The sequence below is a fragment of the Hemicordylus capensis genome, chromosome 1 (genome assembly GCF_027244095.1).
Source record: "Hemicordylus capensis ecotype Gifberg chromosome 1, rHemCap1.1.pri, whole genome shotgun sequence".
Taxonomy (NCBI): Eukaryota; Metazoa; Chordata; class Lepidosauria; order Squamata; family Cordylidae; genus Hemicordylus; species Hemicordylus capensis.
In genome coordinates, this window is record NC_069657.1 from 14,451,012 (window position 1) to 14,473,621 (window position 22,610).

At 46.2% G+C, this 22,610-nt stretch overlaps 1 protein-coding gene across 4 annotated transcripts in view; it reads right to left on the minus strand.

Annotated features, from left to right (window-relative positions):
* Positions 1–22,610, minus strand: part of WDR89 (WD repeat domain 89) — a 52,890-nt gene continuing 30,280 nt past the window's right edge. For 3 of the 4 annotated variants that reach the window (XM_053287444.1, XM_053287447.1, XM_053287445.1), the window contains one exon: positions 1–2,727. In XM_053287444.1, coding sequence (XP_053143419.1) covers positions 1,536–2,687 — 1,152 coding nt within the window. In that variant the 5' untranslated portion in view covers positions 2,688–2,727 and the 3' untranslated portion in view covers positions 1–1,535. Of the gene's footprint in view, positions 2,728–12,457; positions 12,634–22,610 lie in introns of those variants that run through there. The other variant, XM_053287446.1, reaches the window with a different exon arrangement.

Genomic DNA, 22,610 nt, shown 5'->3' on the forward strand with positions numbered 1-22,610 from the left:
TACTTTTTAAAACTTACATTTTAATGGGCAATTCTGCACAGCATTATCCAACAAACTTATTTCCACTCTGATTGAATAATGTCACATTGGCACTTGCTTTAAAGGTTAATTTGTGAGTATTGAAATTAACACAGTATAAGATAATTTTATATTTCGTTTGACATTTCTAGTGGTGACGTTCTGTATTCCCCACTTAGAACATACCGTGATTGCAAAGGAAAGCTAAAATATAGACTCCAAATCTGGAATTGTCAAGTCAGGCAGATGGAATTGTTTGAAGAGGTCCGGCCTCTTCAAACAGACACAGACTCCAATGCCACTGTGTCCTTGACAAGTGATGAAATCTTGCTTGCTCTACATATGGCATTAGCAAAGTTCACTGTGCGATGAGCAACCTTCTACAAGCCCAATTCTGTGATGATGCCACCACATGGATAAGAGGAAAAAAATGTCATTAATTCCACCCACACTGAAATATCCTGAAAGGGAGGTAAATTTAGGTAAACATCTTTTAAAAATTTTAAATATAAGAGAAATGCAGTGATAAAAGCAGCTGCCTAGGAATATAGCAGTATCTGTCTTTGGAGAATGCTGGGTCCTCACTAAAGTTAGCCCAGATAGAAAAGGATGTCTATACTCAATCCTGGCCAACAGCCAGGATTGAAGAGAGATCAGACTGGAGGGTGCAATATACAGCCAGCCACCGAGATAGCTGAACAACCCTGTCTTGACCAAGGGACAGCCCAGAATCACTGGAGATCAGCTTCAAGGGCTGGAGCCTAATACACAACAGGCAGAAAATACTGATCTGTTGACTAGGCAGAGTCCAAAAAAGTGAAGCACCTAGAAATGTATGCCAAACTTGGAACTTCATTGCTCCTGCCAGCCACAGAAACTGATACTGCACCTTCCTGTTCCTTCTGTTTGAAGAGGATCCAATGTCTGACTGAGGCCAAGAGATGAAAACATCCAGAGATTTTAAAGTCATGGAAAACAACTAAAATTTCTAAGGAAAATGGAAAATAGAGCAACACTTATTTTTCTCTTCAGTTTGGAACTTAAGAACATAAAATGTATGTGTCTATTGTCCTATGTCTATTTATGGAAAACTATAAATGTCTGTCGTATTAAAAGCAATTATGACAAATATATCAAGAGTTAAAGATGGAACAGGAAGCTGCTGCACCAAGATAGTTAAGCATATCTTAAGATTGTTTCAGCTGAGAAAACAGGGTGGGGGGCAAAATAAGAGTTAGAGAAAAAAATTAAACAAGCCTGTCAAAAGTTCTCTCAACAGGAAAACGATATATATTGATCTGTTTGGAAGGTTTCTCATACGGAGGCAGTGATCCTACTCATGTTTCCTTGGATATTAAAACCCCACTGACATCAATAGGATCTTTTCCAAGTAAACATGCTCAGGTTTGGGATGTCCACATCACATACTTGCAAATAATTCAGCATTCTAAAAAGTGTTGCAACTTTTTTTTTTTAAAGGTCAACCCTAATGTTTCCTCCCCTTTCCTTTTCAATAATCATTTTTTCTGGTTTTTGAAAGTGTTTTGGTGAACTCTTACTCGTTGATGAACAGAGGAAGCAGTTTTCAAAGAAGTTTTCTTTCCAAAGGCTTTTTCTACAGCTCCAGGTTTCCACAGCAACAACTGTGCATCCTCGCCACCAGTCAACAAAGAATTATCCTCCATGTTCCAGTAAAAAGAGCGGACTGTAGCAGAATGTCCTCCTTGAAGAGTTCCAACAGGTCTCAGGCCAGTAGCACAACAGTCCATGAGGTGGATGTTCCCTGTTGACATGCCTCCAACAACAAATAATTTTCCTGATGTCTCGTGATACAAACCACCAATCAGGTAGTTCAGCTTGGTATCGTCTATGCTGACTACTTCTCTGGCATCTGAAATATGCAACAATGTGATCTGGTCCTCAGTATCCAACTGGGTAAGATCCCACCAGCAAAATCCTTCATCATGGGTCATGCAGTAGACTTGCCAATACTCTTTTCCAGACCATCCAATAAAGCTTACTGATGAGTCAGAATTAAGCGTTGATAGCAAAGCATCACCTTCATTGTCCTTGTTAATATCAAACACGTTCACTAGTCCATCAGTTGACCCTGAAACTACTAAGTTTGGTTTGTTGGGGTGAAAACATATTTTAGTAATATCATCATTGTGAGACTCTGAATAGAAACCCAGGGGCTCTCTCCTGGAAGAGGCACTGTTTGTGCAGCCTCTGGCATCCCAGAATGCCATGAACACATCATCTTCCACTTTCTCTGTGCCAGCACAGACTATGAGATCATTGCAGCTTACATCAAAGCTAACGAAGACATTTGAAGGATAGCCACAAAATAACTGGACTGGCTCTGGAGTGCTTAAGCGCATATCCCAACACTTGACTGTTCCATCACTGCAGGCTGAAAACAACACACCTTCACAAGCATGTGCAAATCTCACACCACTGAGTAATGCCGGTTGGCTGCTATACTCCTGTAGCAAACTTAATGTCTCTCTATTGTAAACTCTGACTGATTTATTGGAACAGGAAACAGCCAGTAAATGGCTGCCCTCTCCTCTTGAAATATCTATGTCCAGTAAGTAAGTTGGATCCTCTGTTAGTGCGCACCGTTTTGCTATTTGAAAACTGGAAAACTGCTCTTTGAGTTTCTCCATAGCAACTGTGACCAAAATTGCATCCAGAAAAGGTAGAGTTCTGCAATAAATAATATGACACATTAAATAGTTTCGATAGCACTTTTCAACACACAAAAGGTTTTGCAATTCTCATCTCATTTATCTTCACGCTTCCATAGATTAGATCACAGATGGGCAGTTTCTCTACACTTTAGACTCACTACAGGTTCTCCTAATTGAGTGCTTAAAAGTAAAAGTTCCTCTTTTTTTTTTTTTTTACATATTTTTATACTGCCCAAAACTTATGTCTCTGGGCAGTTTACAACAAAATAAAAACAGAAAAAGTAAAACATTAGTTAAAACAAAATGTTCAAAACATTACAACAATTTAAAAATTTTAAAACAATATTGATTAAAAAGCCTGGGTGAACAGAATCATCTTTAAAGACTTTTTGAAAGCTGTCAGAGATGGGGAAGCACTTATTTCATTAGGGAGTGCATTCCAAAGTCCCGGGGCAAAAGCATTCACAGGAACAGGGAGGGATTCATGTTTAACTGCAGGGTGTGGGAAAGAAAGAGTAAACTCCTTTCCCCAGCATATTTTGGGGGCTGCAGAAATAATTTGATGCTCAGGCTACAGATTGGCCACTTGTGGTGTAATTTATTTCTACAGGCGTTTACCATCTGCCTAACCAGTGAATTCACCATGCTGCTTACAACCAGACAATCACAAAACCATTTTTGAAAACTTGTCAAAATACACGTAAGACCAAAGTAAAGGTAAAGTGTCCCGTCAAGTCAGTGTCAACTCCTGGTGACTGCAGATCCCTGTGGTTGTCTTTGGTAGAATACAGGAGAGGTTTACCAGTGCCATCTCCCGTGCAGTATGAGATGATGCCTTTCAGCATCTTTCCTATATAAATGCTGCCCGATATAAGTGTTTCCATAGTCTGGGATACATACCAGCGGGTATTCGAACCGGCAACCTCTGGCTTGCTAATCAAGTCATTTCCCCGCTGCGCCAGACCAAAGTAACAGTAAGATAAATGAAAGCAGCAGCATAAAACAGAAAATAGTAATTACTTAATATTTCATCCTTTATGATAAAATGCTTAGGTGTCCATCCGTGTTTCCCTCGGCTGCTTGGCGTGCGTCCGTGTCTCCCTCGGCTGTTCTGGGCATGCGCACAGCGCAGCGCATGCCCAGAACACGCCGAGGGAGACACGACCACCAGCACCAGCTGCCATGTTGGGTGTCTTGCAGGCGGTGGTGGGCGGCGAGCGGAGGAGGAAAGGGCCAGGCGAGCAGAGGAGGCGGCGGGGGAAGCCGGGCGAGGCAGCAGCGGGCCCGGTCGGAGCCACGGACTCGCCCAGAGGAGGAGGTGGGCCCAGCGGGGGGAGGCCAGGGAAGACGGCGGCGGGGCAAGGCGGCGGGGCCGGCCGCAAGGGCGGGGCGGGGGCTACGGGGAAGGCAGAGACGGCAGCGGGGGGACCAGGAGGGCAGAGGCGGCAGCAGGAGGAAACGGGAAAAAGAGAGGGGAGACAAAGAAAGGAAAGGGGAGGCCGGTGGTGGGGCCCCCACAAAGCGAGGAGGCGGGGGGAAGACGGTGGGGGCTGGCGGCACTCTTGGCGGCGGAACTCTCCCGTACTAGCACCCGTTATTTCAACGGGCTTGAAAACACTAGTCATTTATTAAAATCTCAGATGAATACAGCCATTTTTGGCACAAGACCAAGCCATTTTGATCTTGTGCCAAAAATGCAAGTGAGCAGGCAACCAGGCAGGTGTCTCTGGGAAGAGAATTTCATCAGTGGGGTGGTACCACAACTTTAATAAGGCAAGCATGCCTTATTAATAAGGCAAGCGTGCCACAACTTTAATAGCAAGCGTGAGTATCCTAGATGAATAAGGGCTTGGGCCTCAATCTTTCTTGTAATCCTGAACTCAAAATATTCAATTCATCAGATACCTCATGAGCGGCATTTTGGGGGACCTGTCTATAGACACAGGACTGGGCAAATATTTTAGATTGGCTTTGTCTTATCAGATAGTTAATCCCTCAAGGATTGTTTAGACATTAGAAATTGTTTTTGATGAGCTACCCATAGGTGGTTGATGCTTGTGTGGTAATAGAAACTTTGAATTAGTTTCTCCTTCAAATGAAACTGATAAGATGATTTAATAATGAAATTGATAAGATGATTTTAAATATTTCTACATTTCCTTTAGAGTATTGATTTATGATATATTCCTTAGATAATATGTTACATATATGACCTTGCGTTAGAAGCTATCTACTCACATCTAACAATATCTGAATATTATTTCAATCCATATAATGAAGGAACTCTGGGGCTTTTAAAAATAATGTTTACATTAACCATTCAATTCTAGTAACATTTATTGTATATTGTTTATAATCTGTACGTTTTATAGGATACATTGCTGCAGAAAAAAAAAGTTTAAAGTTCTCCTCGACGATGATTTACTACATGTATTCAAGGTTTTTCAATATGATGTCTTGCTGCTTGCATTGAAGAGAATATTTACTTCTATAAGAATTAGCATGGGACCAATACTTGGTATAATCAGACACTTGAGAAATACTCCAAAACAGTTATACACCAGGTTTGTGTTGTGTTATGTACTGATTGGTGTATACATTAGGAATTGTATTGTGTAGTGTGTCCTGAACGTCATTTGGATGGACATCATTTACTGTACTTAATGTTCTATATTGTTTTGATTAGTATTTTAATCTCATATTTGATTTGATTATTCATGATTATTCATACATGATTTATTGATTGAAATTACAGTTTTCATATTACATTCCATTTTACATGCATTATGTTGTGTTCATAGCTATTGGATCTGTTGTGTGTGATGTTGCACCTCTTGTAATAAATGTCATTTTGTGAACCACCATAACTAGTAATTGAAATAAAGAGCTTTATTTCAACATCTGCACTAAAAAAAAATCAAATTACTCATTTAAATTCTCATGAGTCTTTTTAATTATTTTTAGAGTGTGCACAAGCTTTTAAAATGGGAACTACAACCAGTGGGAGTGTGCAGTCCTGTCTGTTTTCCCTTTAAAACCTAAAACCAAATTGTTTGTCCAAATTCATACTGTTTTTCCAGCTCTGATGGTATAAGCTGCCTTATATCATGTCAGACCATTAGATCGACAGGTATGTAACTTGGGTTCTTCTAGTGGTCATCTGTGCTCTTACATGAATGGGCTTTGCGCCTGCGCAGAGACCACATCGGAGCTTCCAAGATAGAGCTCTGCTTTTTGGCAGTAACCCCGCCCCCTCGGTATATAGGCGGCTGCGCAGGCTTCCCTCTCCAGACTTCTGAGTCCGCAATCTGAAAGATACTAGCAGAAAAGACACGCAAAAAAGGGAGGATGGGTGGGCGTGTAAGAGCACAGATGACCACTAGAAGAATCCAAGTTACAGGTAAGCAACCTGTTGTTCTTCAACGTGGTCTCTGTGCTTTACATGAATGGGCGCATAGCAAGCTGCACTAGTGCCATGCTCACCTGGAGGCGGGATCAGGTGAAGATAGATTGTAGCACTGCCCTGCCAAACGCCATGTCTTTTCTGGCTTGGACATCCAGGGCGTAGTGTTGTATGAAGGAGTGCTTTGATGCCCACGTAGCCGCCTGGCAGATGACATCTAGGGGAATAGATCTGTCAAAGGCGGTAGACGCCGCAACCGCTCTCGTCGAATGTGCTTTAACAGAGAGTGGAAGAGGTTTCTTGGTGATCTGGTATGCTAGGGAGATGGTGCGGACCACCCATCTGGATATGGTCTGTGCAGAGGTCTGCTTGCCCCTGTTAGGGCCAGAATGGAGCACAAAGAGAGAACTGGAGGTTCGAAGGGCAGAGGTGCGGTCGACGTAGAAGGCGAGCGCTCTACTAATGTCCAGGGTGTGGAGGCGTCATTCGGCCGCAGTCGACGGCTCGGCGAATAATGTGGGTAAGAAGATAGGTTGGGAACGGTGAAACAATGTGACGAATTTCAGAAGGAAGGCAATGTCCAGCTGAAGGACGGCTTTTTCCTTGTGGAAGGTCAACTCTAAGAGCCCTGAGTTCACTGACCCGTCTGGCAGAGGTGATAGCCATGAGGAAGGCTACTTTACAGGAAAGGAGGTCGAGAGAAATCGTAGCCATGGGTTCGAAGGGAGCGTTCATGAGCGAAGAGAGCACCAATGTCAGGTCCCAAGCCGGGTCCATGACTGGCAGGTCCGGATAAAGGTGAGTGAGTCCTTTAAGGAAACACTTGACAGTAGGGTGTTGGAACCACGAGGGTGTGGAGGGAGGAGAGTTAGCCACTATGGCTGCAAGGTGGACCCGCAAGGAGGGGATCTTAAGTCCGGCCTGTTTGAGGGATAGTAAATTGGAACAAACATGCTCCACAGAAACAGAGTGTATGGGAATTTCTCTGTCCTTTAGAAAGTTTTGGAAACGGGTCCACTTGTGGGAGTAGGAGGAGACCGTGGAGGGTTTGAGCGAGGCCTAGACTATTTCGTAGCAGGTCCACCGGGAGGTTGGGACTATGTGTCAGGCTGTGAGGTGGAGATGCTGTAGGTCTGGATGGAGAAGGAGACCGTTCTTCAGGGAGAGGAGATGAGGGATGTGTGGGAAGCGGTGATAGCGATGGTTGGATAGACGAAGGAGTTGGAGAACCCAGAGCCTCCTGGGCCACCACAGGGCGATGAGGATGCAATGCGGGCGGTCCTGGGAGATCTTCTGAAGGACTCGAGGAAGTAGAGGAATTGGAGGGAAGGCGTAGATGAGGCATTTTGTCCAAGTTAAGGCAAATGTGGCCCCCAGAGAATTGGGTCTGATCCCGGACCTGGAGCAATGCTGGAGGCATTGCACATTTGCCTCTGATGCAAAAAGGTCTATTTCTGGGAGGAACCAGCGGCGGAAGAGGGAGCGGAGCGTGGTGGGATATAGTCGCCATTCGTGTGATGTTGTTTGAGTCCTGCTTAGCCTGTCCACCGTGACATCTTGTCCCTGTATATGGACCGCCAGGGGCGTGATGCCGTGGTGAATGCACCAGAGCCATAGTTCCATGGACAGGAACAGGAGGGAGCTGGAAGAGGTGCTGCCCTGTCTGTTCAGGTATGCTTTGGCGGTAGTATTGTCCGTCTGAACGAGGACGTGGGAGCCCCTTATCGGGATGGAAGATTTTCAAGGCTTTGAATATTGCTAAAAGTTCGAGATAATTGATGTGGTGGGCAGCTTCGGTCGAGGTCCAGATGCCGTGGATGTTGTGATTGTTGGTGTGAGCACCCCAACTGTCCATGGATGCATCCATGGTGAGTAGAAGAACAGGATGTGGAGGGTGGAAGGGGGAGCCAACGGTGAAGTTGATCGGGTCCTTCCACCACAGGAGGGAGTGAAGAACCCAAGGAAGAAGCGTTAGGGTGGTAGCGAGGGAGTCCTCGTGTGGAGAAAACACGGAGAGGAACCAATGCTGGAGAGTCCTGGCCCGCAGCCTGGGGTGTGGGAGGACATGGGTGGTGGAAGCCATATGTCCTAACAGGCACTTAACAGCACTAGTCGTGCTGATTGGATAGGGTGCAAGAGTAGGTGGGTTGACAAATCCAGGATGGCCTGAGTTCTGCGCTGAGGCAGGAAGATTTTGGATTGCACGGAGTCGAAGAGGATTCCCAGAAATTCTATTGTTTTGGAGGGGATGAGCTTTGATTTTCCGTAGTCCACCTGAAGGCCCAGGTTGGAGAGGAGGGTGATGACCGTGTGGAGGTCTCTGAGAAGGGGTTGTGGGCCACCATGAGCCAATCGTCGAGGTACGGGAAAATCTGGATATTTTGTTGTTGTAGGGCTGCCACCACCGGGGCCATGCATTTAGTGAACACCTGGGGCGCGGATGCCAATCCGAAAGGGAGGGCACGGAATTGGTAAGTGTTGTTTGCTATTTGAAAGCAGAGGAAACGACGGTGCTGAGGTCTGATGGTGATGTGATAATATGCGTCCTTGAGGTCGATGGAGACGAACCACTGGTTATTTTGTAGAAGGGAGATGATGGTAGGAATCGTGACCATACGAAACCTGTGGTAGGTGATGTAGGAGCTGAGTTCCCAGAGATCCAGAATGGGGCAAAGGGAGCCGTCCGGCTTGGGAACAGCGAAGTATCGGGAGTGGAAACCCGGGGATTGTGGATTGTGAACTAGTTCTATTGCAGATTTGGAGAGTAGAGAGTCGACCTCTTGCAGGAGAGCCGGGGTGGGTGGAGTGGATAATGGAGGGTTGTATGGAGAGGTGGATGCAAACTCTATAGCATAACCCATCCTTACTATGGTCAGGGCCAAGGAGTCCATGGTGATATTCTCCCAAGCGGAGATGAAAGGGGAGAGCCTGGTGCCCCAGCGGGAAGAGGGTGCAAGTCATTGTCCTTTGGCTGGGGGCTGAGATCCCTTGGATCAGTGTTGCATCTTAGTTCTGGAGAAGTTGGAGCGCTTTCTGTAAGGCTGGTATCTGTTGGAGTGAAAGGACTTGTCTTGGGGTTGATAGTATTGCTGTTTAGAAGAATAGGGTTGGTGTTGCCATTTTTGTGATTTATAATGGCGGGATGTGGAGTGTTGAAGACCTATGGAGCGGGCTGTATTACGCAGTTCCTGCACTTTTTGAAGAGTGTCATCTGTTTTCTCTCCAAATAGAGAGGAGCCATTGAAGGGGAGATCCTCCACTCTGGATCTAGCATCGGGTGTGAGACCGGAAGACCTGAGCCAGGCATGGTGACGGAGGGCGACAGAAATTGCCATTCCCTTCCGTGGAATGGCAAATTGCATGTAGTTCCTGCTTAGAGACCTGCATGGCCTCCCGGAGAAAGACCTTGGCCGGGCCCTGCTGTTCTTCAGGGAGGTGGTCCAAGAATGGAGCAATATGGTACCAAAGAAAGGACTGGTATTTGGCATAGTATGCCTGGTAATTTGTGATTCTTGTCAATAAAGAAGCAATGGAGTATAAACGCCTTCTAAACGCGTCTAGTTTCTTTCCCTCCTTGTCGGGTGGGATGGAAGAGGAATATCCCCTGAATTTAGAGAGGAAAGATTCGACCACAATCAAATCCGTAGAAGGATGTTGCTTCAGAAAGGAATCATCCTGATCCATGGAGGCATGAACCTTGTAAAAGGAGTCAAGCCGTTTAGATGTCTGTGGAAGAGAGGAAGGCTTGATCCAAGAGGTCTTGGCCACTTTGAGAATAGATGGGTTTAACGGTAGCGATACCAATGGACAGGCATTTTCCTCAATTAATTGAAAAAGGGGGTCAGGCTCAGATTTGTCCCCTTGGGCAAGTTGGACTCCCAACAAAGCTGCCATACGTGAGACAAAGTCTGTATAAATACGGAAATCCTCCGATGGAGAGCTGGGCCTAGGGTCCAGGAATGAATAAGGAGGCGAAGAGCCCAAAGATATCCTATCGGATAGGGAGGATTCTGGGCCTTCTTCATCCAAGGACAAGTCCGACTTGTTGGTCAATACCGGGGGTTGAAGCGATCGAATCCGGAGCCAAGTCGGTGACCTGGAGTCGGGGGCAATAGTAGCCATAGCTGCCTGTATAGGCGAGTTTCTGGGTGGAACCCGTGGAGGTAGAAGAGATGTAGTCCGGGGGGGGAAGGAGGAGGAGGCAATGTCGCCGGCACCGAAGGCGGGTTTGGGATGAAGGACGAGGACAAGTAAGCCGGTACAGAAGGGCGAGGAGAGGCCGAACGTCGAAGGGGCGGCTCCATGGCAGTGGAGGCCCGGTGGCTTTGGCGAACTTCTTGATGTGTGTAGAAGTAATCCGCTTCTTCTTCAACTTGTCTGGCGTAGCGCTCATCCAGAGCAGCTTCCAAGTCTTGGTTGACCCAGCGGCATGGTTGCTCCAGAGGGAGCTCTTCAGGCTCAGAGTCGTACTCAGACTCGTAAACGGGATCGTGTGGGCTAGAGTTGTAGGCGACCTCGGTATCCAGGACAGTTTCAGTATGCAGAGTTCGGGATCGACGTTTGGTATCGTGCGTCGACTTTTGCTTCTTTGTTGGTGGTTCGGAAGGAGCGCGACGGTCCTTCTTTCTCTTTTTCTTTTTGACCGGTTGGACAGAACGCGGTTCAATCAATGCCGCTGTCGAAATCGACACTGCTACCGAACTCCTTGGTATCGACGTCGAAGCCTGAGCCGTGGGATCGACGGGTATATTCACCTCGGGGGTAGTCGCCGAGACTCCCGGAGGAGACGAAATGGGCTGTAAGCCCCAGGCTGCAGGGGAGGTATTGGACGAAACCTGCATGGTGGACAGTTTGTCCAAGCCCATAGTTTAGAACGCCTGTTCCCAGAGCCAAGAACAAAGTCGAGAGACTCGATTTTTGCGCACCTGTTTGGTAAAGGCCACACGGTGCAGAGAAGAGCCAACCTTATGGGACTCACCGAGGCAAAAAAGGCAGAGCTTGTGGCCGTTGGTTGAAGGGATTTTGGATCTGCAGCAACCACACTGCTTAAATTTTATAGTCTTTACCATAGGCCGAGAAGGTATTCAGAGAAAGCGGAGGCGAAGGATCTGCAGCACGCCGGGCCCGAATGCCACAACGAGGTGGAAAGCGAAACTAAAGAGATATCCGAGGGGGGACCGGGGACGAAATAAAAACGCTAAGAAAGGGAAGTACTGAACTAAAATGAGGAGGAAAGGGGAAGGAGAATGCAGTACTTGTAAAAAATGGTCTAGCAAGGAGCAGCTCAGCGATGTGTCTTCGATCGCGGACGAAGAAAGCCTGGAGAGGGAAGCCCGCACAGCCGCCTATATACTGAGGGGGCGGGGTTACTGCCAAAAAGCAGAACTCTAGCTTGGAAGCTCCGATGTGGTCTCTGCGCAGGTGCAAAGCCCATTTGTGTAAAGCACAGAGACTACGTCAAAGAACAGTATTATCTGCACTCACTGGCAGCAGCTCCATTCAGATTCTGCTACCTGCTACCATTTTTACTGGAAATGCCATGGACTGAAGCTTCTGAAAAGAAACTTGGGAAGCAATGCAATAATCCCAAGCTGCAATCAGGAAACTTTTTATCAACATTGGAAAGGATATTTGCTGAACACAATTTACTTGTGCATAATCACTATGGAAGAAAATTGTCCATGGGGAAGAGAATTGCTCTATAACATAGCATTATATTAAGTGCTATGCGGAACTTCCACTTTAATTCTATTTCCAGCAATGCTGAAGGGGCTGAGTGTGGAAGCAAAGACAATTTCCACAAGCACCCATTCAGATACACACAGAGAGCAGCTAGGAAAAAGCTTTAATTCCCAAGTCACAAATAATCTCACAAAGCTATTTGCCTCAGTAATATCCTATGACAAGGAGGTCCCCAGGTTAATAATAACAACAGTTAATTCACCTCATCAAAACAACACTTCAGAGCACATCTGCAAGTGGTTTTTAAAGCGTTAAATGCTGACAGCCTGTGGAAACTCCTTTTCCCCCAGTACTCATAGGCCATCCCTCAGAAATGGGTTGTAATTCAGGCATGCTCAAAGCGGACAGGAAGTAGTTAAACTTTTGAGGCTTGTTTCCAGAGCCGGGACGCACAGCCCCAGTTCCGTTCTTGTCTTGCTCGAGGCAGCACGCATCTACAGAGAGCTCAGCACTTTTCTTCTGAGGCTATTCTATTTTTTCTCTTTTCTCTGACTTCTCCTACTCCCACTCTCTACACACACACACCCAGATTGTGCGAGGGCGGGAAGGGAGCCGTACAAACTTGCATTTTATTTCCTAAAAACTGAACTTTTTTAGTTACCTCTGTCAGCTGATTGGCATTATTCAATTTGATTTTGGTTTTTGTCCATCTCACCCAGCCGGTTTTCATAGACCACTCCCATGCGGGGGATATTTGCCCCATAAGACCCCAGATAGCCACCAAGAGTGGTCCCGCTCCTTTGTGGTGGCCCACTGCCCCTTCAGCTTCAGCAGGAAATGGAACACGGAGGCCACAACAGTGGGGAAAAGCTGCAAAGAAAAAGCAGCACAAGGAGCACGCAAATTCAGAGAAAAAGCCTGCATTGCCACCATCTCTGAGGCCTAGTGAGCGGCTACTGGTGCAAGCAATATGCACCCGAAAACCTCCGCGCTGCCTACCCCCTACTCCCAAGGAGACCAGAGAGGCACTGCACAACAAGGGTGGCATGATCCCCATCTCGCCGAACAAGGGAGACCTTGGGGCTCTGCCCATGCACCCTCCAACCATACCGGCTGCCCTGCCTCTTCGGCCTCCGGCACTATCTCCAACAGAGCCACCAGAATGGCCCAAGAAGCCTTCCCCATGTCTAAGCATGCCACCTCGACTCCTGCTCAAGCTGGCTCCTCAGCTTCCGGCCGTTCCAGCTCCACTTCCGTCGGAACACACGGGGCCTGCAGCGAAACAGCCGACAGAGCTCCCGACAGACTTGGCTCTGGAGGACCTGGCCCTAGGCCCAAGCAACTCGATGCAGCTCCAGCCAGCTATACCATCCAACACCCCCCCCCCCCCCGATCGGAGATAGCTCTACACCAGTACCAGTAAGTGACCCCGCAGTCCCTCTTCAGGGACCTTAAACCCTCTGTGCCACTTGATGGTACTAACTGGTTCAGATAATTTATTGTGAAGGAATGTAAAGCCCCCCCTCAGCCTCCCCATGCATCCTCCTGCCCCGCAGCCCATTCTCACCCAGCCTGCTCCTCAGCCTCTTCCCTCCTCCATCCTTTCCCAACCTCAGCCTCCCCCCTCCCATCCCAGGAACCCCAGGCAGCTGTCGTCCTCTTCCCACAACTCCAGTCCCCGCCAGGATGCCATTCTCTCCTGGAGAGGGGCAGATTTATTCCAAGACCCACAGTCCCCAGGCACAAACAAAGAGCATCATGCTCTCCATCACCGAAGTTAAACAGACCAGCCTGTAATTTCCCGGATCCCTTCTTGAAAACTGGAGTCACTTTGGCTACTTTCCAGTCCTCTAGTACAGAGCCTGGTTGTAGGGACAATTTTTTCTAGGAGATCGGCCATTTCACATCTGAGTGAAATTTCAATTTCATATCCTCTGGATGAAAGAACTAGTCCCACCAGAAAACACTAAACTACACCAGGGCATCAACAAGATAGCAAAGGCTGCAGTATTCATGGCCAATTCCAGCCTTGACTGTATCCAGCATGCATTAAGGTCAATGGTCTCTGGAGTGGCGATCTGCTGATGCTTATGGCTCAAGAACTGGTCAATGGACACCAAATCTAAACTCGCTCTTGCATTTTTCCCATTCGCAGGGATTTGCACATTTCTTATTTCCTCATTTGTGTGTGTGTGAGAGAGAGTTATGTGCATGCACTGCCTTGATATTGCTGCCCAGAACAAAAATCTTTCCACTCACTGATAATAAAAATTAGAGGGAACACTGCGCCAGACCATCCAATGCTTCAACCAACATGGCTTCCTGATCAACCAAGCAAAAAGCCACCTACATCCAAGCCAGTCAACCCAACATCTAGGGGCTATAATCAACATCACACAAGCCTCAGTCTCCTTAACTCAGCAGAGGGTAAAGCCAAAAGATCAGATTCACCCACTCATGCACAGTTCCTCTGTCGATCTAATGCTGTTATCACAAATACTCAAATCAATGATTGCATGCATAGAATACACACCATGGGCCAGATGGCACTCTCGCCACCAATGGGATCCTGCCCTTCCTTCGAGATCATGACATGCGCACACAAGTGAATCCAGCTTTCCCCAAAAGACAGATGGCTCTCCACAGCAATGACCAAGGGCCTCCCATTTTCAGATCCTCCCAGGAACACCATCACAACAGATGCCAGCTTAAAAGGCTGGGGAGCCCACTGCACCAATCAGTTCGCTCAGGGCCTGTGGACTCCCAGCCATTAACTGGCTGGAACTATGAGCAGCACATCTGACCTTCATCCACTTCCTCCCACTAATTAAGGGGAAACACATGCTCATAAGCACAGACAATATAACCATGAAGTCTCATATCAACCACCAGGATGGCACCAAGTCCAGGACCCTCATGAAGGAGACAAACCTTCTCTTCCAGTGGACATAAGTACATCTGGCCTCCATCACAGCTGAACACCTATGAGGAGCAACCAACCTTCAAGAAGACTGGCTCAGTCACCAGACGGTGGACTTGGCAGAGTGGACCCTCCACTCGGAAACCTTCAACTATCTAATATCTGTCCCAGGGAACCCACAGGTGGATCTGTTTGCATCACTGGACAATCACTGCTTCTTCTCCTGGTTCAAGACGAGCGCGGAAGCGAGAGACACCCTCACTGCTCCCTGGCCACACAATCTGCTCTATGACTTCTCCCCTATAGCGAACATTCCCAAAGTCATCCAGAAGTTGCTCTCCGAACAGGCAGAGTTAATCCTCGTAGCTCCACACTGGCCAAGAAGGCCATGGTTTTCAGACCTAATGACCTTAACCACTCACCCTACCCTCTTCCTACCCCTCATGCCAGACCTTCTCTCCTAAGGACCAATACGCCATCCCAACCCTGAGTAGCTCCAACGTTCCACCTGAACGTTGAGCGTGACATCCTAGCACACAAGAGGATATTTGGCAGAAGCACAAGCTACCATTCTAGCTCCAGACACTCATCCACAGACAAAGTCTACCAGGCCACATGGGCTACCTTTTACCACTGTTCCCACAGGAAGCTATGAAGCTAAAGCCTAACACCTTGAAATGTCAGGCATCGACCCTGGCCTCCATCCTAAACCTTTCATCTCCAGGATCTACTATCCTTCACCCACATCCAGATTCCTCAGAGGAGCGACTAATTTGGCACCAGTTCCTATGGCACTGCCTCTCCACAAGAACTGGTCTTGTGGTAGTAAGCATGACTTTTCCCTCTAGCTAAGCAGGGTCTGCCCTGGTTGCATTTGAATGGGAGACCACGTGTGAGCACTGTAAGATAGTCCCCTCAGGGGATGGAGCCGCTCTGGGAAGAGCAGAAAGTTTCAAGTTCCCTCCCTGGCTTCTCCAAGATAGGGCTGAGAGAGATGCCTGCCTTGGAGAAGCTGCTGCCAGTCTGTGTAGACAATACTGAGCTAGATAGACCAATGGTCTGATTCAATATAGGGTAGCCTCCTATGTACCCCACTTCTTCTCATGGAACCTCAATAAGGTCCTCAATGCCCTCACAAAAGCTCCCTTTGAACCCCTGTCATCTATTATCACTAAAACTCCTGTCCTATAAGGTCTTCTTCTTAGTTACAATCACCTCTGCCCGCAGGGTGTCCGAACTCACCACCCTATCGACTAGAAAAGAACTCTATACTTTCCTCCCTGACGCTGCCATACTCAGGGTCAACCCAACCTTTTTACCAAAGGTCAGCTCTACTTTCCACAAGGCCCAAGAAATCATCCTCCCTGTCCATCCCAAAGAAAAATTGTGGCATACCCTGGATGTCTGCAGAGCCCTGTGCATACATCTCAGACATACCAGGGAACTTCATTGTTCAGACACGCTTTTTGTCTCCTACCAGCCATCATCTTTGGGCTCCAAGGCTTCAAAATCCACTCTATATTTATTCATTCATTCTATTTCTATACCGCCCTTCCAAAAATGGCTCAGGGTGGTTTACACAGAGAAATAACAAATAAATAAGATGGATCCCTGTCCACAGAGGGCTCATAATCTAAAAAGAAACGTAAGATAGACATCAGCAACAGTCACTGGAGGTACTGTGCTGGGGGGTGGATAGGGCCAGTTACTCTCCCCCGCTAAATAAAAGAGAATCGCCACATTTAAAAGGTACCTATTTGCCAAGTTAGCAGGGGTTGGTCTATCCTCATGTCTCCGCAGCTGCATCGCACTCGCTTATGAGTCCTCTAACCTTCCGATCCCCTAAAACATTATGGTACACTCTACACACAGTGCCTCTACCTCTGCAACCTTCTCAGCCAGGACTCCTCTCAGTGATATTTGTAGGGCCACTACCTGGTCGTTCACTACCCCTTCATTAAACATTGTAAGATATCCTCCTGCCGGGTGTCCTAGGCCGCATTTAGCCATACGGTTCTCAAACATGTGGTCCAGTAACACCCTCTCCCTCCCAACAGTCTTAGCTTGGGTATGTCCCATTTGTAAAGGATGGCCTACAAGCACTGGGGGGAAAGAAACATTGGTTCTGACCATGAAGGGTCCCCCCCACCCAATGATCGTAGGTCATCCGACCCTCCCTCAGATGTATATAGTTCATGGAGTTATGTCTACAGTTGGGGCATGGGTGTCCTGTGTTTTGGGTGGCTATGGCTTTCAGGGCATACAGCTGTTAGGGACCTCCCCTGCACCCGAGTTGCTATGTCATTGGTTTTCTATTTTTTCTTCTAACTAATGTATGTTGGCTTCTGCAGCCGCCTGCTTTCTCTCTCACTGCTCTCTTCGCAAATACTGTCACGGAATTGGGGCTGACACTTCCCAACACCAGAAACAAGCCTCCAAAGATTAACTCTTCCTGTCTGCTTCGAGCATGCTTGAAATACAACCTATTTCTGAAGGATGGCCTACGATCACTGGGGAAAAGAACCCCTCACAGTAAGAACCAATGTTCCTTTTCCACCAAGGAACAAGAAGCAACAATATTCCTTCTGGCCACATGGCTAAGCAAACCTAAAATGACTTCAGTTCAACCGCCCTAAATCTGTCTCTTTGGCTGCCTGGACTATTAGCAAGGTAATTACATAAACCCTTGCCAAGTAACTAGGAATGTGCAGAACATTCCAAGCTCGAAACAGGCCCTTTCAAGTGTTCCAAGCTCATAACGGAACACCCTTCAAATAAAGGTCCTCTTCCAAGCTCAGAACAGAATGACTCCGTTCTGAGTCAGAACATCCCCAGCGTTCCAATCGCCATTTTGGAATCCAAAATGGCACTCTTCTGGACTCTGCACAGACATGGCAGCCATTTGCATGGTCAACACCACCATGCAAAATGGCTGCTGCACATGCGCAGAGGTAAGAAGAGCACTGTCTTGAAGACCAAAATGGTGTTTGGAATGTTTTGAGTGTTCTGGGCTCATTCCAGTTGTCCCGACAGGGATTTTCATTCCATTCTGAGCTCAGTACGCAAATGTCGTTCCGTACAAATTCCTATCAGCAACTAAACACCGTTCAATAGGCTAAGCTTTTCAAAAAACTAAACCTGTGGTTGATGTTACATTTCCAGAGCACAAGATGCAGTGACAGAAAACAATGCAGTGCCTTTTCCAGCATTAACTACTTTAGTATTGGCTGTACTCTAGTATTTTGCACGCACTCACACACACAGAAGTTTCATTAGAGTCCACCATGGACAAGAACATCTGCACAAATACATGCTAAGCAGGAAACAACAGCAAGCTGCAAAAGAATTATCTAGACCACCATGCACTCCCAAACATTGATATAATGATCCTTTCTTAAAATGGAAATAGGCTTATACCAAGATCCCAGTTTCACCTTTCCTTTTCTTGTCATAGCAGGCTTTCTCAAACTTGGGTCCCCAGATGTTGTTGGACTACAGCTCCCATCACCGCCAGCCACAACAGCCTTTGGCCATTAGGAGCTGTAGTCCAACAACATCTGGGAACCAAGTTTGAGAAAGCCTGTGTTAAAAGCTAGAAGCAATGCTAAGAGGGATCAGATAAGCAGCACAACCCTCTGCAGTAACCCTGATAAACCCAAGCTCACCTCACTTAAAAATGAGCTTGAGGTAAAGTAAAGGATGTTTACAAACAGACATACTGTGTGTGTAGACAAAACACACATTTTTCACTGAAGCTTCTTTTTAATATCCTTTATCAATCAGAAAGTGTTATGATTTTGTAGACCAGTATGGTATCTCAGAGTGGACATCAGATCTCACATCCTCATGGTGTGATGTTACAAGACCAGCCTATTCAAGGGCTAAAAGCATCCCCCCTCTATATGGTTTGGAACTGCAGGCTTGCAGTCTCCATCTTAGCTATTGGACTCATAGGACACCGAGCCCTTCACATGCCCATATCTGGCAGCCTCTGTTAGGTCACCCAGCACAAGCAGAATGGGGTACTTTACTGCAGGTCAGGTATGCCATGAGACTGAAAGGTAACCCCTATGCCACTCTCTATTTGGCAATTCAAATAGGATGCTAGGTGAATAAGACAAGAGAATAGCTAAACTCCTCTTGTTGGCACAAAGGATTAGTTGAACTAATCACCTCAAAAGGAGCTTATATAAGGCTGTATTACTCCCTCCTCACTATCACAGCAGTAATGGTCTGACCCAACTAAGGAAGAAGCTTGTTAGTGTGAAAAGCATTCCAGTTTCTACACCTAGGTCTTCTTTGCCCACATAAGCTTTTAGCTCACCCATTTACTCCATCCCATACAGGTTTTTCAAACCAGTTCATTCCATTTTCTTTAAAGAGTTCACACACCCATGACTGAATCATACAGCATGTATTATTTTGTTAACCATTAGGGATGTGCACAAATCGATTTTTTATTCGATTTGTGCCCAAAACAAATAAATCACCCCTGATTTATTCTGTATCCAAATTTACCCCCTCCAAATCACTCCAGATTCCATTTGTATTTGCTTTTATTCGATTCAGATTTGGACCACTCAACAAGGTCCTAGGGGCACCAAATTTGGGTGGTGGGTAGGGCCCCATGGGTACCACCTACTACCCAAATTTCAAGGCAGTGGGGCACTTGGTTGATTTTTTTAATGATTTTTGTGGGGTTTTTTTTACTGTTTTTGAACATTTCTGCCATAAGAAATAATGGAGATTTGAAGTTGCCATATCCTAACCCTAAAACGGATCCCCACCTTTCATTTTAAAAAAAAAAGCTAAGCTCTAGCCCTGTAGAAGTGGAGTTAGAGAGCAAAATGTGCAGTCATTATTTTTCAAGTGTTTGGATTCTTTGGTGTCTAATAACTTTTCCTCATAATGAATCCCTATGAGGATTCATTGTATGCCTTCGTTTCTTCTGTTCATTTTGACTATCACTGGACAGTGTCAACTGTTAACTGCCATGTGACAACTACACACACACACACTGGGGTATCCGGTTTATTTTTTAGGTATTTTTGAAGTGTTTAGATTCTTTGGTGTCTTCATTACACACCTTCATTTCTTCTGTTCATTTTGACCACACTGCTTTGCAGGTGGGAGAGGGGGATTAGTGGCATCCCATGTTCCAACTGCCCTGCAACTCACAAGCCACTGGGTACTCAGTTTATATTTTAGGAATTTTTGAGGTGTTTAGACTCTTTGGTGTGTAATGAATCCTCATAGGGATTCATTATGAGGAAAGATTATTAGACACCAAAGAGCCTAAACACTTGAAAAAAATCCTAGAACATAAACTGAGTAGTACCTCACTGCCTTGTGAGTGGGAGTGGGGTATAGTTGGCACATGGCAGTTGACAGTTAGCACTGTCGAAAAGACAGTCAAAATGAATAGAAGGAATGAAGGTGTGTAATAATGAATATCATAGGGATTCATTGAGGTGAAGTTATTATGCTCCAAAGAATCCAAACACTTGAAAAATAGTAACAACACGTTTTGCTCCATAACTCCACTTCTACAAGGGCTAGAGCTTAGCTTTTTTTTTTTTTTTTTTTAAAGAAAGCTGAGAATCTGGTGGAATTAATAGGAGGTATCCGAATAGGAGGTATCCGAATCCGAAATGAATCAGGCACAATTTGATTTGTACCTGAATCTAGCCAATGGACCACAGGGGTGATTTGTTTTGTCTCCAATTCACAGAAATCAGCTAGATTCAGGTACAAATTGGTTTGTACACGAATCCATTTGCACATCCCTATTAACCACAGATTTCAGCCCCTTCAATCAGGTGGGACCCATGTTTGGCCTGAAGCCAACGTGGTCCTAACTCTTGATCCCAACCATGCACCATGCTTGGCTGCCTTAGAAAGCTGATTTCCCTTGGATCTTCCCTGGAACCAGCCAGCTTCCTGGACCTCTGGCTTGCGAGTGGCACGCTTGCCTTTCCTCTACCCTGTCCTCCTGCTTGGCCTCTGGGAAGAAAGTCCCCAGCATTCCCCGTCCTGCAAGGGTGACAGACACGCCAACAGAATTGAAAGAAAGTATACTGATAATTTATCCCCTCCTTCCTAAATCTGAGCTCTGTACTCCAGGTCCTCTCTCTCTAGCAAGCCTTAAGCTAATTCAATCACAATTTGGACCTTCAAGCTAAAAATGCCTCTTCATGACTCTTTGATTGACACAGCTTGTTAAAGTTTTATTCCAATTGCCTAGCCATCTTTTTCTTTTCCTGTACCTCAACAACCCTTAAATCTGATGGTAACGTACTCCTATCTCAAGCCTTTATTTCCAGACCAAAGCTTTGCACAAACTGATGCTGTAATGGACTACTCACTCTAGTCTCACTAATTCCCCACACAAGCCCCAAAGTAGTAACAGGACGTTATGCCAGCATTCCAGAATAGTCCCATTAACAGTTAATATCATGGGCCATTGAATTTACTCACTTTTTCGAGCTCTGTTGGAGTTGCCATACCCATAAGTACCTCTATAAACCAATTTTCCCCCTGTAATTGAGTATTAATAATACTTAGCCTTTGCATAGTACTTTTGAGTGCTCAAAGTGCTTCACATGTATTAACTTGCTGAATTCTTACAACCATCCTGTAAGATAAATGAGTATTATTATACTCACACTGCAGATAGGGGAATGGGTTCGAGCTGAGGGTCTTGCCACCTAGGAAGCCTATGGCAGAGGTGAGATTCGATGCAAGAGCTTCTTGGTTCATATTCAGTTCATTACTAACTACAAAGGCATCTGTGTATCCCAGAAAGCATCACACATTTTGAGGAGGGGAGCCCCTGCTTTGGGGCTTCCCTTTTAACCAGAATGCATGCCCAGAGCAGGGACTCAGAGACACACATAGCGGACTCCCCTCAGAATGGGTCACACTTTTACATAAACTAAATGTAAATGGGAAGGATGTATGAGTGAAGTTTACCTCCCACTAGGATTCCAACAGGGGAGAGAAAACTGTTTTACAGCTCCCAAGTTTGGGGAACACTGCCCTACACTTCCTCCCTGTGGTCATCTGGAACAAATCTGGAACTCTTCCAGGCTGGTATTGTATACTATTTTGCAAAAAATCCATTGCCACATTTTCTAGAGAAATGTTTATATGTCCTTGCCATCAGAGGGCACCGCCTTTTATAGGAAAAGGCAACATCCCACACAATGGGGTAATAACCTACACGGCTGTATTTTTGTCGGCTGCCACATCTCGTTACATTGTGTTATGGACATGAAGCAAAAGGTCAGCTTGTGAAAACGGAATCCTGAGTCTCATTAGGAATGCCCGACTGAAGGTTAAACAAACAATCTAGGCAGAAACTCCAGGGTGTAGCCGCTGGCTCTTCCTCTCCACAAGAGGAAGTCACTGTTATATTTTGATGTTATATTTTGTCTGGATTGGAAGCAGGAGAAGCTGCATTGCACTTATAGGAGAAATACAAAATTATGACCTTCCAAACAAAATAGGAAATGAAGCATTGGAATGCTGCCACATGCAAAATTTGACCAAACTCTGCACATGCAGGATCAGGAAGGCCATTTATACACCTTAATTTTAAGCCAACTGACGTCTTGGGTCACTCTTCAACAGGTCTCCTGTGTTTTCTTCTCTTGTGTAATTGAGTCCTCCTCGGTGATGCTTCATCAGGCTCAGCAAGGGCCTCCTCCAGACCTGGGGAAGCTGCCTGTCAGTCCAGATATTTGGAGACAGGGGCATGATCCAAAACAGGCAGACAGAGCACAGGACAACGAGGGGCAGACTTGTAGTCAAAATCAAAGAAGGGTAGAGCTCCAGGATAGCAATAGAATGGAAGGGCATTGGTTCAGAGGAAGTTGCTTTACACAGAATCAGA